General features: G+C 39.9%; 2 protein-coding genes across 2 annotated transcripts; both read right to left on the reverse strand.

The window, feature by feature from the left end:
* Positions 1 to 10348: 10348 nt before the first annotated feature.
* LOC143305730 (uncharacterized) lies at positions 10349 to 12879 on the reverse strand. The gene has a single exon (XM_076690484.1). The coding sequence runs from the start codon at positions 12868 to 12870 to the stop codon at positions 12265 to 12267; it is 606 nt and encodes a 201-aa protein (XP_076546599.1). The 5' UTR covers positions 12871 to 12879; the 3' UTR covers positions 10349 to 12264.
* Positions 12866 to 13731, reverse strand: LOC117610935 (uncharacterized). The gene has a single exon (XM_076690486.1). It carries the CDS (start codon positions 13729 to 13731, stop codon positions 12877 to 12879), a length of 855 nt encoding a protein of 284 aa, XP_076546601.1. The 3' UTR covers positions 12866 to 12876.
* Between the last annotated feature and the right edge of the window lie 544 nt (positions 13732 to 14275).

The raw sequence follows: 14275 nt of genomic DNA on the forward strand, positions 1-14275 counted from the left end.
AACTACCTTCCCGCAAGAATTCACTCGTCGCGATCCTAGACGGAGACCATCTACTCTTGATTTCTTCATTACATCCTGTTCTTATTCCCTTACCTGTCAGTACATGATTACGACTACGGAAATTCTGACCACCTTCCTGTTGTCCTCACTAAATCTGGCATGTCGGGCCTATCCGAAGACATTGACAACACTGTTGACTGGGAATACTATAAGACATTGACCCGCAATATACAGATTCGGTAATTTTTTAATTCCAAATCAGATATTGACGGATGCATTAAGTCGACTTCCTCCTTTTTGCACACATGCCAGTGGCGTGCTGACTTGTGTTGGCACTAGATGTGGTAGGCACAAGTTTCTTGTGAACGACCAGCAACTCCAATCACTAATCCGACGGAGAAGCAGGTTAAGGAAGCAGGCACAGTTTCGCTGCTTCCAGTCAACCAAGGTCATCTCTGACATTTCTGGGGCCATTAAAGCAAGAATTTCCCAATTGCGCCACATAGATTGGGAAAATCGTCTTGCCTCTTTTTAAAAAACCGACAATACCTTTTGGCAAACTTAGAAAGTCACCACCCGAGATCCTAACGCTCGCCTCGTACCAACTTAGGCTCAACTTAAGCTCATCTGTCGCTTGTACTGATAGACAGAAGGCTGAGGCCCTGGCTGAATATTTTGCTAGTGTGCACAACTCAGCGTCCAGGTTAAGCTCACCGATGTCCTCTACTGTTGCCGATTTCATGACAAGTCTTGGGTCATGTTCGAGCGGCTTTGCTCTGAGTTCGGTCATCTCCCCTTCTTTCATTGCTGATGTTATCCGAAGGATGGGAAATCGCAAGGCCCCCGGCCACGATTGTATTAGTTCGCCCATGCTTAAGCATGCCAGTCAAAAGGTTTATTCTTATCTCTTTTACATTTTTCGCGCTGCTGCTCGACTTGGGTATTTTCCAGATACTTGGAAGATAGCTAAAATTATTCCTATACACAAGCCAGGAAAGCTAAAAACTACAGTCTCTAGCTACAGACCGATCAGTTTACTGTCTATAGTGGGTAAAGTTTTTGAAAGCTGTATCCACAAGGTACTATCCGAACATCTAGCTAAAAATAATATTATTATTGATCAGCAGTTTGACTTCCGTCAGAATCATTCCACCATTGGGCAGGTGGCTCGTATAACCCAGGCTATTACCCATGATTTAAATACTCGACGCTGTACAGCCATGGTATTAATTGACCTGGCAAAAGCGTTTGACACGGTATGGCACCACGCCTTGCTGTACAAGTTACATCTTATTGGACTTGATTCTGGGTTCGTTCGTCTTATTGGATCATATTTATCCAACCGTTTTTTGTATGTTTTTATTCCTGGTATTAAATCTGCGTTACTACCAGTATCGGTGGGTGTCCGGCAAGGGGAGCGGCTCTGTTGCGCACAATACGATTGCGCAATATCGCATTGCGCACAGCTCCTTTGGACACAGTATTATTGCGCACAGTAACAATTGAGCACAGCTCTATTGCGCGCGGGCAGAATATCGCACAGTACAGTTAGGCACCGTAAAAGTTGCGCACAGTATCAGTTGGAATATTTATATATTATTTGATTTTTTCAGTTTGTGAAGCTGTTTTAGGCTTATCAATTGCTGTATCTATATTAAGAATAGTTGAAAATCAGGGATATATAATAAATTCAAAATGTTAATAATTGAAAGATTAATTTTTATGAAATTATTGTGTACCACAGGGTTGTCTAACTAGGACTGTTGTCAGTTTGGAAAATAACGGTTCCTGAATTTATTTATACGTGCAATTGAGGTTAGGTTAGGTTATATATTAATATTCCATAGATTTAACCATGTGAGACGGAATATGCATAACCAGAAATAAATCACGACATAAGAAGGGAAACGGGCGCACAAATTTAATTCAGTGTCCAATTGATATTGTGCGTAATTTTTTCGGTGCCCAACTGTACTGTGTGATATTCTACATGTGCGCAATAGAGCTGTGCACAATAATATTGTGTCCAAAGGAGCTGTGCGCAATCGTATAGTGCGCAACTGAAGGCCTCTCCCTGCAAGGATCCATCCTAGGACCAATTTTGTTTAATGTTTTTATAAATGATATTCCTAGATCGTTTCCATTTTGTTACCTGGCTTTATTTTCCAATAACACTACCTCATATACTTCTTCCTATCGTGCTGAAACTGCGATCCGCAGACTACAAGCCTATCTTAATGAAATTGTTTCGTTCTTTAAATCTTGGAAACTACAGCTAAATTCCGACAAGACCGAGGCTATCTTGTTTGCGCGAAGACCGGTACAAATTGCGGGCGAGCGAACTCTAAATTTTGAGATTGATGGACACATAGTTTCCTGGTCTGATACGGTTCGATATTTGGGAATTATTCTTGCTAAGAAGCTAAATTGGCGATCCGCGGCAGATGATCGTGTTACTAATGCATTGAAGGTTCTAAATGCGTTGCATCTAATTTTCTCAGAAAAGTCAGCCATCAATAGAGGAATGCGAATAAATATTTATAAGCTGAGCATCAGGCCTGTGCTCACTTACGGGGCCCAGATTTGGTGGAACTGTGTTTCCAACGCTACCAAACGTACGTTACAAATATTCCAAAACAAAGCATTAAAAATTATCCTGAACAAACTGATTCGTTTCTCGACTGCTGAACTACATAACTTGTCTTCCATCCCGTTAATCAGAACATTTATCGATAAACTCATTGATAACTACAACGTGTCTGGGCATTCAAACCTGATGGTGCAACGTACTGGTTCCCACAATGCTTCCGCTATCCCTCATCGAATTAAAGTTCCGTTTCCATTGATGAGACAGGCCTAGGTCGCAACCATTAATGCTGGTTTTTATTTGATAACAGTGTCACATTTTCTGCTAGGCCTGCTGCTACTTGGTATTTTCGCCCAAATGCGCCAGTGTGGAATCGTTCCTTCCACTACCTCATTACAATATCCTTTTCGTTTCTTTTTTGTTCTTTCCTCTTTCTCCTCTTTGTCCATTATGTGGTTGTTTTGCAAATTTTTCCACTCCTCATTTTCGTTTTTAATTTAATATTCCGTTAACCTTACTCCGGTAATACCAATTATTATCCTTATTTCTTTTTTAGCTGGTAAGTTGGCCACGAGGTGACAGGAACAGCTATTGGGAGGGAATACTGACGGGAACGACGTCAGTCTCCCATCCCTAACTCATTGCAAAACAAAAAAGAAAGAACTTCGATTCCGATCGTAGTTCGACACGAATCTATGATACGATTATTACGTAGAATCCTGCAGCTAGATTCTTTTGTCGGCAAAGCGGCGAAGGTTCCACGATCGACCCGGAGCGCTCAACAACCGGTTCGCAGCGGTTCTCTCACGTGTCTGGTTCGCTACCAAACTTAACGAGCGAGCGAAAGCGGAAGCTCGTTGGATGCGGCCAGTAGTTGTTCTATGCGGATTCTAAATCACTGGCGTCAGCATTTTTTTTCCTGACTCAGCAGTAATTTGACACCATCAGCAGAAATATGATACCCCCCCCTCCCCGCCCTCTCTCCCCGCCCCATGACCTTGAACTGAAATTTGACACCACCGTCAGCAGAAATATGATACGTCCTCGACAACCCCCACCCCATAACCACCCCTCCCCCCACCCGCACCCACCCCATAACCCACCCCTCCGCCCCACCCCATGACCTTGAACTAAAATTAGGCGCCACCGTCAGCAGAAATATGATACGTCCTGACCTTGAACTGAAATTTGACACCCCACCCCATGACAACCCCACCCCCACCCCATGACCTTGAACTGAAATTTTACACCACCGTCGGCAGAAATATAACACCCTCCATGACCTTGAACTGTTTGTTCTTATCGGAAGACCACTTTTTTCTACGTCTTGGAAATGATTTTTTCTACGTCTTGGAAATGATTTTTTCTACGTCTTGGAAATGAGTTTTTTGTTGACGCAGCAAATCTGACACTGCAATTCGTGACTATAGAAGGTAGGGGGTTTGCAAAAGTTTCAAGCACACGCAAAACCAAATTGACCATCACCGCAAGCGCATCGTTCGCGAGATTGTATTGTGAAAAGTGAAATATGTATTCTCAAAGTTTCAAAGAGTTTTTTTGCCAAAGGAAGCGCCCCACAAGTTCTACTCAAGAAGAAGAGGCACGCAAAAAAATGACAAAACATCAGAATGACGTGAAGTAAGTGTTCGAAACACATTTCATTTAACGCTGTCGGTATTTCTTCTAATAACATACTTAAACGGTATTTATTTGTTCTAGAATCGCAACACAATTATCATGCAGAATTTTGGGCCGAAAATATCCATTGACGGATTCCTGTACAAAGTATTTGGAAATCGGCATAAATATACTTGGCGACAATTTCTACCCGCAACTCGTATTATCAGACAGCCGAAACAACCGCCTGGAGCTGAGCATAGTCACATGGTCGCTGATTGTAGCCGAAGCAGACAACGTATGCAGCTTCTTTGACGATTCAAAAGATACACGCGACAATATTAATTTTAATAATATAAGTGTTGAATTTGGAGTGCTATATGGTGAAAAAGTAATTAAATTGATTAGCAATGATATGTGTATGTGCATGATGAAAAAAACATTTGAGAAAATGGTAATTTTAAATGATTGTGTAGTTGAAATGCATAATGCATTATATGATAATCTGTATTCGGTGGAACAAAAATTTAAAGAGTTTGTTGCATTAGTTCGGGGATACGGGGATGTAAAAGTGCCTGCAGAGGTTGTGCGGCATATCAAAGAAACTGATATTTATGATCCAAATTCAATTATTGATTGCGAATTAGTAGCTTTAGGTATTCAGGCAATAATAACAGCCGCATCAGCAGCATCTTAACAGAGAAAAAAGGATTATGTTACAAATTATGTTAGAAATTATACTTTAATAAATCATAATTTATTGCATCATTTACAACTTCTCTCTCTACCTATATAAACCCAAACATCCCAGGAAAAAATTTCACTTCCTATACGATAGTCGTACGATGTGCATATGCACATTTGATCTTCGAATTAGCACAAAAAGAATTCGCACCAGATTGGAAAACACTTTTGTCTGCGCGCGTTGCTGGAATATTGTTAGCCAAAGAGTTAGCCAAAGAAGAAAGTAATGGCATCGCGGAAAAGTAACAGGAAGAAGACGAAATTGCGCAAACTTCCAGTTGCAAAACGTGGGGGATTTCTTCCAGCACTTGTACCTATTTTTGCAGGCCTTTCGGCTTTGGGCACGGTGGCCGGCGGTACAGCAGGTATCGCCAAGGCAGTCAACGATGCATCTGCAGCACGGAAAATACTGGAGGAAGTGAAACGGCACAATCGTGTTATGGAAGGACATGGACTTTACCTTGCACCATATAAACGGGGAAAAGGAATTAAAGAAAAAAAAAAGAAGAAGCGCTTCAGCAAACTGTAACGCTTCCACAGGACGCAATGACAAATGTACAATTATATAACTTTGCACGAAAGTTGAACTTTCCATATTTTCGAGGCGTTTTCATGCGTACAAATTTGCCCTCTAAATCGTTCTTAAATGAATGCGGTATCGTGAATTTAGATAAATCGGAAGGTCCTGGTACACACTGGGTAGCTTACGTAAAGCGAGGTAATTGTGTTAAATATTTCGACTCTTCTGGAAATCTGAGGCCACCGACAGAGTTAATAAACTACTTCGGAAACCATGTAACGATTTTATACAATCACGCGCAGTATCAAAAATTCAATACGAGTGTATGCGGACAACTCTGCTTGCATTTTTTAGCCGGAAATGTATAAAATAGTTTCGATGCACATAGTCTTCACAGTTGCAAAGATGTCGTTGACGTTTACGTTAAGCGGAAAAAATTCTGTGCTTTGATTATCACTGATTACTTTCCACCTATAGACTTGAAGGATGATAATTACGAACTCGGACTCGTTGATTTTCAAGCTTTCAACACAATACCGAACGTTGACTTTACAAACAATAAATTTTTCTTTGATGCCGATGGTGAGATCACGATACCGGATGGTTCGTACGAACTCGGAGCGCTAAATAAATACATGCAAGAGAAAATAATGGACAAGACAAAAATCATTTTATTTCGTACAAATAACAGCACTTTGAAAAGTGAAATATATAGTGATTATACAATTGATTTTACCAAACCAAATAATATTGGATCGCTTCTCGGGTTTTCTACATATCGCATATTACCGCCGGGGCAATGGCACGAGTCGGATATACCGGTAAATATTATGAAAGTAAATGTGCTGAGGATCAAATGTAATATTACAACTGGTGCGTATAGCAACGGTCAATGTGTTCATACCATTCATGAGTTTTCACCGCGCGTGCCGCCAGGATATAAAATTTCGGAAAGTCCTACGAACGTCATTTATCTTCCAGTTATCGTGAGAGCCATTGATCACCTTAGTATACGCACTACCGATCAAAACAATAATCTGATAAAGAAGTGACAGTGAGGCTTCACATTAGGCGGTGTAAAAAATAACATGAATATAAACATAATCGATGGCCCGTTGAACGGCTCGAACGGCCCGCTGAACGGCTCGAACGGCTCGAACGACCCGCTGAACGGCTCGAACGGCTCGTTGAACGGCTCGAACGGCTCGTTGAACGGCTCGAACGGCTCGAACGGCCCACTGAACGGCTCGAACGGCTTGTTGAACGGCTCGAACGGCCCGCTGAACGGCTCGAACGGCTCGAATGGCATGCTGAACATTTTACGACAGCCGCAGTAAGGATAATGATGTAAAAACGATGACAATTATACAATCATTCAGTAGAGGAAATATATCCAAATCGGACACACCGCAAGAGCACATCGTTGAACGCTCCGACGACGCGGCCGTTTAATATACGTTAAATATCCATTCATTTAATAGCCTTTCAAGAGAACAAGCAGCACTTATGCCAAACATTACTAGAAATAATGCTGTTGTACACAGATGCTAAAACTCAACCGATCAACAATCCGCCGAATGCATTATTGGGCGCCCCGTTGAACGAGTTGCTAAAAGGATCGTTAGAAAATGGATGGAACCAGAACTTCAATCACAAACGCACAAACTGTACTTGCTGCAGCAATTGCCACGGTTACAGGAATGATAATCATGTATTAAACGGTGATGACTCTTTACAATCATTTAGTAAGGACAATATCTCCAAACTGAACACATCGCAAGATTTGAGCGACAAAAACGCGCAATTTCTGCAATCGTTGGGTTTTGTGATAAAGAAACGAAAACGATGGATCCATTGAACATTGCCAGTTTACCGATTTCTGATGATCGAATTACATAGTTACAGCCCATACGCCAACACAACGTTGGGAAACAATGATGAAATACGAATTCCCATTCAACAACAAGATTTGTACACGTTTCCTAGTGAGAGTTACCTTTACGTCGAAGGAAAACTCATTCTCAACGATGACAATGTTGCAGGGACTTCAGTTGGACTAGAAATGAATTGCGCCGCATTTATGTTTGATGAAATTCGATATGAATTAAACGGCGTGGAGATTGATCGTTGTAAAAACGTTGGAATAACAACTATGATAAAAAATGGAGTATCGTTGACAACGAAAAGATCGAAAATGCTTGAAAACGCTGGCTGGATAGACATACCCAATGCAGGAGGCTACTTTGACTTTTGTGTTCCTCTAAATATGCTGCTCGGTTTCTGCGAAGATTACAAACGAATAGTGATTAATGCGCATCATGAATTGATTCTGATTTGGTCGCGAGACGACAAAAACGCTATTTTTGGAACAGATGGTGCAAAATACACGCTGCAACTATACAAAGTACAGTGGAGGATGCCACATGTCACGCTCGAAAAAAGGCGCAAACTTTCATTGTTGCGCATCCTTGAAAACGGTCAAACGATAATTATGAGTTACCGTTCCTGGGACTTATACGAGTATCCAATGTTACAAGCAACCACTAAACATACATGGAGCATTAAAGCAGCTACGCAATTAGAAAAACCACGATATGTAATATTTGCATTACAAACGGATAAAAAAAATAGGCTCAATAGACATATCACCAAATTTGGTGACTGCAAACTCACCAATTTTCGATTGTATTTAAATTCGGATTCATATCCGTATGACAATTTGAATCTTGACTTTAATAAAAATAGATACTCTGTCCTTTACGACATGTATGCAAAATTCAGAAAGTCATATTACGGAGCAATGTGCAGTAATGGTGATGACGGAGCTCTATACGATAAGATACTCTTTTTTGGCTACGGCCCGTTCGTTGTCATTGATTGCTCGCATCAGAACGAATCGATAAAAAGCGCTACAATCGATGTAAGAATCGATTTTGAGTGTAGTGAAAACGTTCCTGAAAATACTAGCGCTTACTGTTTGATCATTCACGATCGTATCGTGCAGTACAATCCACTGACCAATGTAGTGCGCAAACTCTCTTAAGTGGAAGAGGGTTTATATGAGATTATTCCACAGCAAAACCAGTCATTTTTCGCCACAAATTCAATTAATCAAAATGAACGTACCAACATTCGTGGACATTCAAGGCTTCAAAAGCGATACGAACGAGTTATTCGTAAAGGAACTTGCAATCTTCCAGAATGGGAATCGTGTACAATGTTTCATCTTTGCGCCTCCATTTGCTAAGAGAAAATTGTCGAAAGCAGAATTAAGACAAATAAAATGGTTGACGCAAAATCATCATGGTTTTGAGTGGGACGATGGTACCGTGCCGTATTCACGCCTTCAAGAGTGTGCCGCTTCGTGTTTGAAAGATAGTATTCATGGATCTGTATACGTCAAGAGCATTGAGAAAGAAAAATGGCTGAAGAAACTTTATCCTTCAGTCAGTCCAATCAATATAGAGGTTTTGAACAAAGATGACGATCTACCGAATTTGCCAACCAAGAGCCAGCATATTCAGGATGGATGGATGGATAAACATATGGCATGCATCGCGCACAACGGAGCATGTGCTATGAGAAACGTATCGATATTAAAAGAATGGTGGTTAAAAAAAAGGAAGGAGGAAGATGAAGAGCTGTGTATGGAACATTATAACCGGCCGGGGGATGACACGCACATAGATGGACCTCCACCGAAAAAGAAAAATTGTTACATTTGTCTTAAAACACGAAACATTTAATATCATTTATTAATTTTGTTCATTACTGTAAAATAATAAAATCTATTTAGTAAAAATATACTTTATGCGTCTTAATGTTGTTTTACCTAGAACGACTGTACCTATGTGTAACGTTTATGTTTCATATTCCAATGTAGGAGATACAAAGGAATGTTCTTCTATTTCAAAGACACGAGGGAGTAGGGCGAAATCTATGTTTACATGCAGACACGTGTCGATGTGCAATCTGGTACAGATAGAGAGAGCATCGTCGAGACAGACTTTTGGTCACGTTTTGCTTGGATGCCTCTTTGACGGCTTGCTGACGCGGTTAACATGAGTGGGGGTAGGGTGAAATCCATGTTTACAGGTAGACACGTGTCGATGTGCAATCTAATACAGATTGAGCGAGCGTCGTCGAGACAGACTTTCGGTCACGTTGTTGCTTGGATGCGTATTTGATGGCTCGGTCACGAATTGCATTCCGCGCGCCCGCCACCACCACGTGCCCGCCAACGCCGCGCGCCGCCGCCCCGCCGCGGACAAAAAGGGTTAATCGCGGTTAAAGCGCGTTATCGCCGCGGAGAAAAAGGGTTAATCGCGGTTAAAGCGCGTTATCGCCGCGGAGAAAAAGGGTTAATCGCGATTAAAGCTCGTCTATGGCCGCGGCTAAAGCGCGTTCACGACGCGGGCAAGCAGCTTTTCCACAACCTATAAAGAGGCTGAATCATTAAATATATGGTTATTATATAGACGATATGCGTTTCGCAAAGCAGCCCCTGTCTATCATTATTCTCGATGTAGACGAGAGGACAACACGCATGGACGATCGTCGGCAACGACACGGACCCCTCTTGCCGAATACGATACGTGGTATAATTTGCGGTCCATCGAACTGCGGTAAAACGAACGTCGTAATCAGTCTGATCGAGAGCCCGAACGGTGTAAGATTCAATAACGTATATGTATACTCAAAATCATTGCAACAACCAAAGTACAAATATCTTGAACGAATTTTGACAAACGTTCCTGAAATCGGATACTTTTCATTTTCAAATAATACCGAAATCGTGCCACCGAACGAGGCGCTGCCCGATTCGGTGTTTATATTCGATGACGTTGCATGTGTTACGACGAGCCGCCTAAACGTACGTTAATCGAATTCTTCCCACGATCGGACAAACATCGTGTTACAGCCACCCGCCTAAACGATCGATATTCGAACAATTGAACTCCTCACGACCGGACACCTAAACATCATATTGCGACCACCTACTTAAGTATTCGATAAGACGCGTTCTCACGGACATCCCACCTTGTCAATCATCGGCCCCTTCTCCACCACCAACGACATTATAAAAGACCTTACCGGACATAAGCGCAGTCAGTCGGGATCATATTATAAAAATAAAGTGCTAAACCTTTAAAAGTGCCATTCATTTAAAAACCTGTGAACTTTCCACGTGACATGTTCATCGTTACGTTCGTCGACCTTCGGTCGAATTCGGTAGCGATCGGTCTCACGCATACATAGAGCATTGTGACGTATCACTTTCTTTCACTCCCCCTATCGGTACAATGCTTACAGATAATTTTTAAATTACTTTTTAATTTTCATAAGGTTAATACAACAATCGTGCTTTGGTTTACATAAAGCTTTAGTTAACACATCCGCGGCCATAAACTCGCTACGCTCATATTTTAATAATATTTCACCTCTTTCGTAAGCTTCTCTCGAGAAATGATATCTAATATCGATGAGTTTAGACCTACTATGATATACATTGTTCTTCGTTAATTGAATGGCACTTTGATTGTTGCAAAATACAATTGACGGTCCCTCACCTATACAACTCATTGTCATGTGCTCAAGCAGTCTTTTTAAATATAATAATTCTTTCACTACCTCAGATAACGCCATGTATTCCGCTTCCATGGTCGACAATGCTACTGATTTTTGTTTTTTCGATTTCCAACTTATGGGACCATTTGCAAACATTATTACATTTCCGGAGCACGACCTTCTATTATCTAAATCGCCTGCCCAATCGGCGTCTACGTACGCATACAAATTTTTCTTTGACTTTTCGTACACTATTTTGTAATCGCTAGTGCCCTTTAAATACCTAATGACTCTTTTAGCTGCCTTCCAATGTTGTAGACCGGGGTTTGCACAATATTTGCTTAACTCACTACTGGCGTATGATATGTCAGGGTGCGTACTATTTGCTAAATAAACTAAGCTACCTACCAACTCTCTATATGGCTTATCTTTCATGTTTTCTTTTTCTGTTTCTGTTTTGGGTTCCATTTCTTTTGTCACTTTTATGCTTACTTCAAGAGGGGTGCTTACTGCATTTGCATCTTTCATATTGAATCTACTTATGAGGTTGTTGATGTATTGCCTTTGCATTATACTAATCTTTCCTACAGGGCCGTCCCGTTCTACTAAAATATCCAAGATTTGTCCCCCTTCGATTTTGATGAAACTTCGTACATTTGTTAAGCAGGTAAAAATAAGGGACACGTATTTTTTTATATCTGCTGAGACGCGACTTTAAGGGGTGAAACCACCCCTCAAAGTTTCGACCTGAAACTGCTATCTCGAAAACCAAAGAAGATACGTGAAAATTTCTAATGGGCGGATTTAATGGTTTTTTATATACAATGATATGGCGTTAACAGATTGTCGAAAATACCATTTGTTTATAACAAAAAAAATTTTTATAACATTATTTTACAACTTATTTAAATTTATGTAATGACAAAAAATGTAGAACATTTTATTCCAAATCCATTGATATATATGTTTATGAAATTGCCTCCTACAGTTTCGTAGATTTTTATTATCGCACGAATGCCCGCTGAGTCAGCGCGTGATACTTTAATCGTACCTGACGTTATACCGATATTACTTACCCGCGTAAGTGGAAAACAACTATTTTTATAACATACAATGTTTAATCTTGTTAAATTTGTATTGCATGATATAAAATAATTAAAGTTATACATACTCGATGGTAGATGTATTAAATTGATAATTTTAATATGCAACAAGTGATTTGTATAACTTAAGGAACATACTCATGACAAAAATGATAATCATCGAAGAAATGCTTCAAACATAAAGGCTTTCGGCACCAAGCACAAGTAATAATAGCCACATCACCACATACGTGACATCGTGGTTCATTATCTGCAGCATAGCAGAACTCCACGGGATTTTCAAAATGAGGTGGTCTCGATGATACATATCCACTTTTATACCATGAATATTTAATAAAATTTTCAAATCGCGGGGAAGAAAATTGATTATGATCCAGCGACTGAAGTTTTAAAATATTGTCCCTCGTATGGAGATTAATCTCGTAATGTAACAGGATGACTGTGTCCGAAAACCGGCGAACAAAATTTTTCCATACACGAAATCCGTACACGTCTAATGGTTGTAAATATTTTGTAGTCCCTGCTGGAATCGTAAATACTACTAATTCTTTATTTTCCGGTGTAGCTTCCACAATACTACGACCACAATGTCCACTCCAAGAATCTAATAGTAAAGCAGTCTTATCGTTTGTATTAGGAAAGTAAACTTCTTTTAACCAAATTTTAAAATGTTCATTAGTCAGTTTTCCAGATGTTGACGCGGTAACCAAAATGTTCGTTGGTTTAAACATAGTCTGCTACACCCTAGGTCCAAACTCTCCAGATGTTTCCTTTAACACGACGAAGAGAGGAGATAGCAGTTTTCCGCTTGCAGATATTGTAGGTTGTATAGTGTAGCTATGAGTAGTGGATGGAATTGACTGTATTACAGCTTCTACTTTCTTCGTACCTTTCAACGCCAAAGTTCGTCCAGAATGTAGTTCGAGGTTGAAACCACTTTGATCCGAATTATACAAATTCTCAAATGAGGTAAATGATGCTAAATCTTCTTCTAATTTTGCTTGTAACGCCCACCGTCGAATATCTATGTCATGTACTATTATATTTGACCGTATTGCTTGTATAACATTTTTGTATGTATAATCTGCAATACGCAGTAATTTATCTAAACGTGTGCCACCCATTTCGACTTGGGCAGCCCATTTGCGTAACTGTCGAACAGACTTGACCGTTCTGAATCTAGATTGCACTGTTTCTAATTTCAAACGTTTCGTCTTACCATTCTTCCAGTATTCCACAGCATTTATTCTGTATTCATAACTGGTTGGTGCTTCGGAGAGCGTACATTTTTCTAATTGTTGATCTTGTTCCTCTTCATCAGTAAGGTCCGTTTCCGTTAGGTCCATTTCCGTTTCTTTCAGCCACTGGAAATTTACATCAGGATCTTCACCGTTTGCAAACTCTTCTTCAATGTTTAAATATGTTTCTTGTTCTATGTTGAATGTTGGATCTTCCATACGTTGCACGATTATGTCATATAAAATGTCTTTTAACTCTAACTCAGCACTGTTAACAGGCGTCACTTTTTTATCCACAGAATTAAAAGCTATGGATAATAAAGTAAGCACATTTATCGGATTAATATAAACCATTGTGCAGAATAAGTTTTGGCAATAATAAACTTCTATTCGTCTCGGTAACTAAACGTCTTGAATTCAAATACTGGACAAAGTAAAAAGTCACTGCATTCACCGATTTTATATACGTATTCTGGCTCATTGCTATACGATAAATCACGTGGTCGAAGCGCGATTGGTGAGAGTTCTGCATATAAACAACAAAAATTTATAAGATTATACGAGTGAAGGTCACATAGGTTACAAGATATTTTTATTTTTAAAGTAAATGTTTCATAAACAATCGTTTTACTATTCCATTCGTTGAGTGGATACTGTAGTGGACATATGGAAAAAGCTGCATCAGACAATAAACAATTAGAAGTATTTACTATCTATCTGAAAATAAACCACGTATGGCTATTATTACTTGTGCTTGGTGCCGAAAGCCTTTATGTTTGAAGCATTTCTTCGATGATTATCATTTTTGTCATGAGTATGTTCCTTAAGTTATACAAATCACTTGTTGCATATTAAAATTATCAATTTAATACATCTACCATCGAGTATGTATAACTTT

The sequence above is a fragment of the Osmia lignaria genome, chromosome 10 (assembly GCF_051020975.1).
Source record: "Osmia lignaria lignaria isolate PbOS001 chromosome 10, iyOsmLign1, whole genome shotgun sequence".
NCBI classification, from domain to species: domain Eukaryota; kingdom Metazoa; phylum Arthropoda; class Insecta; order Hymenoptera; family Megachilidae; genus Osmia; species Osmia lignaria.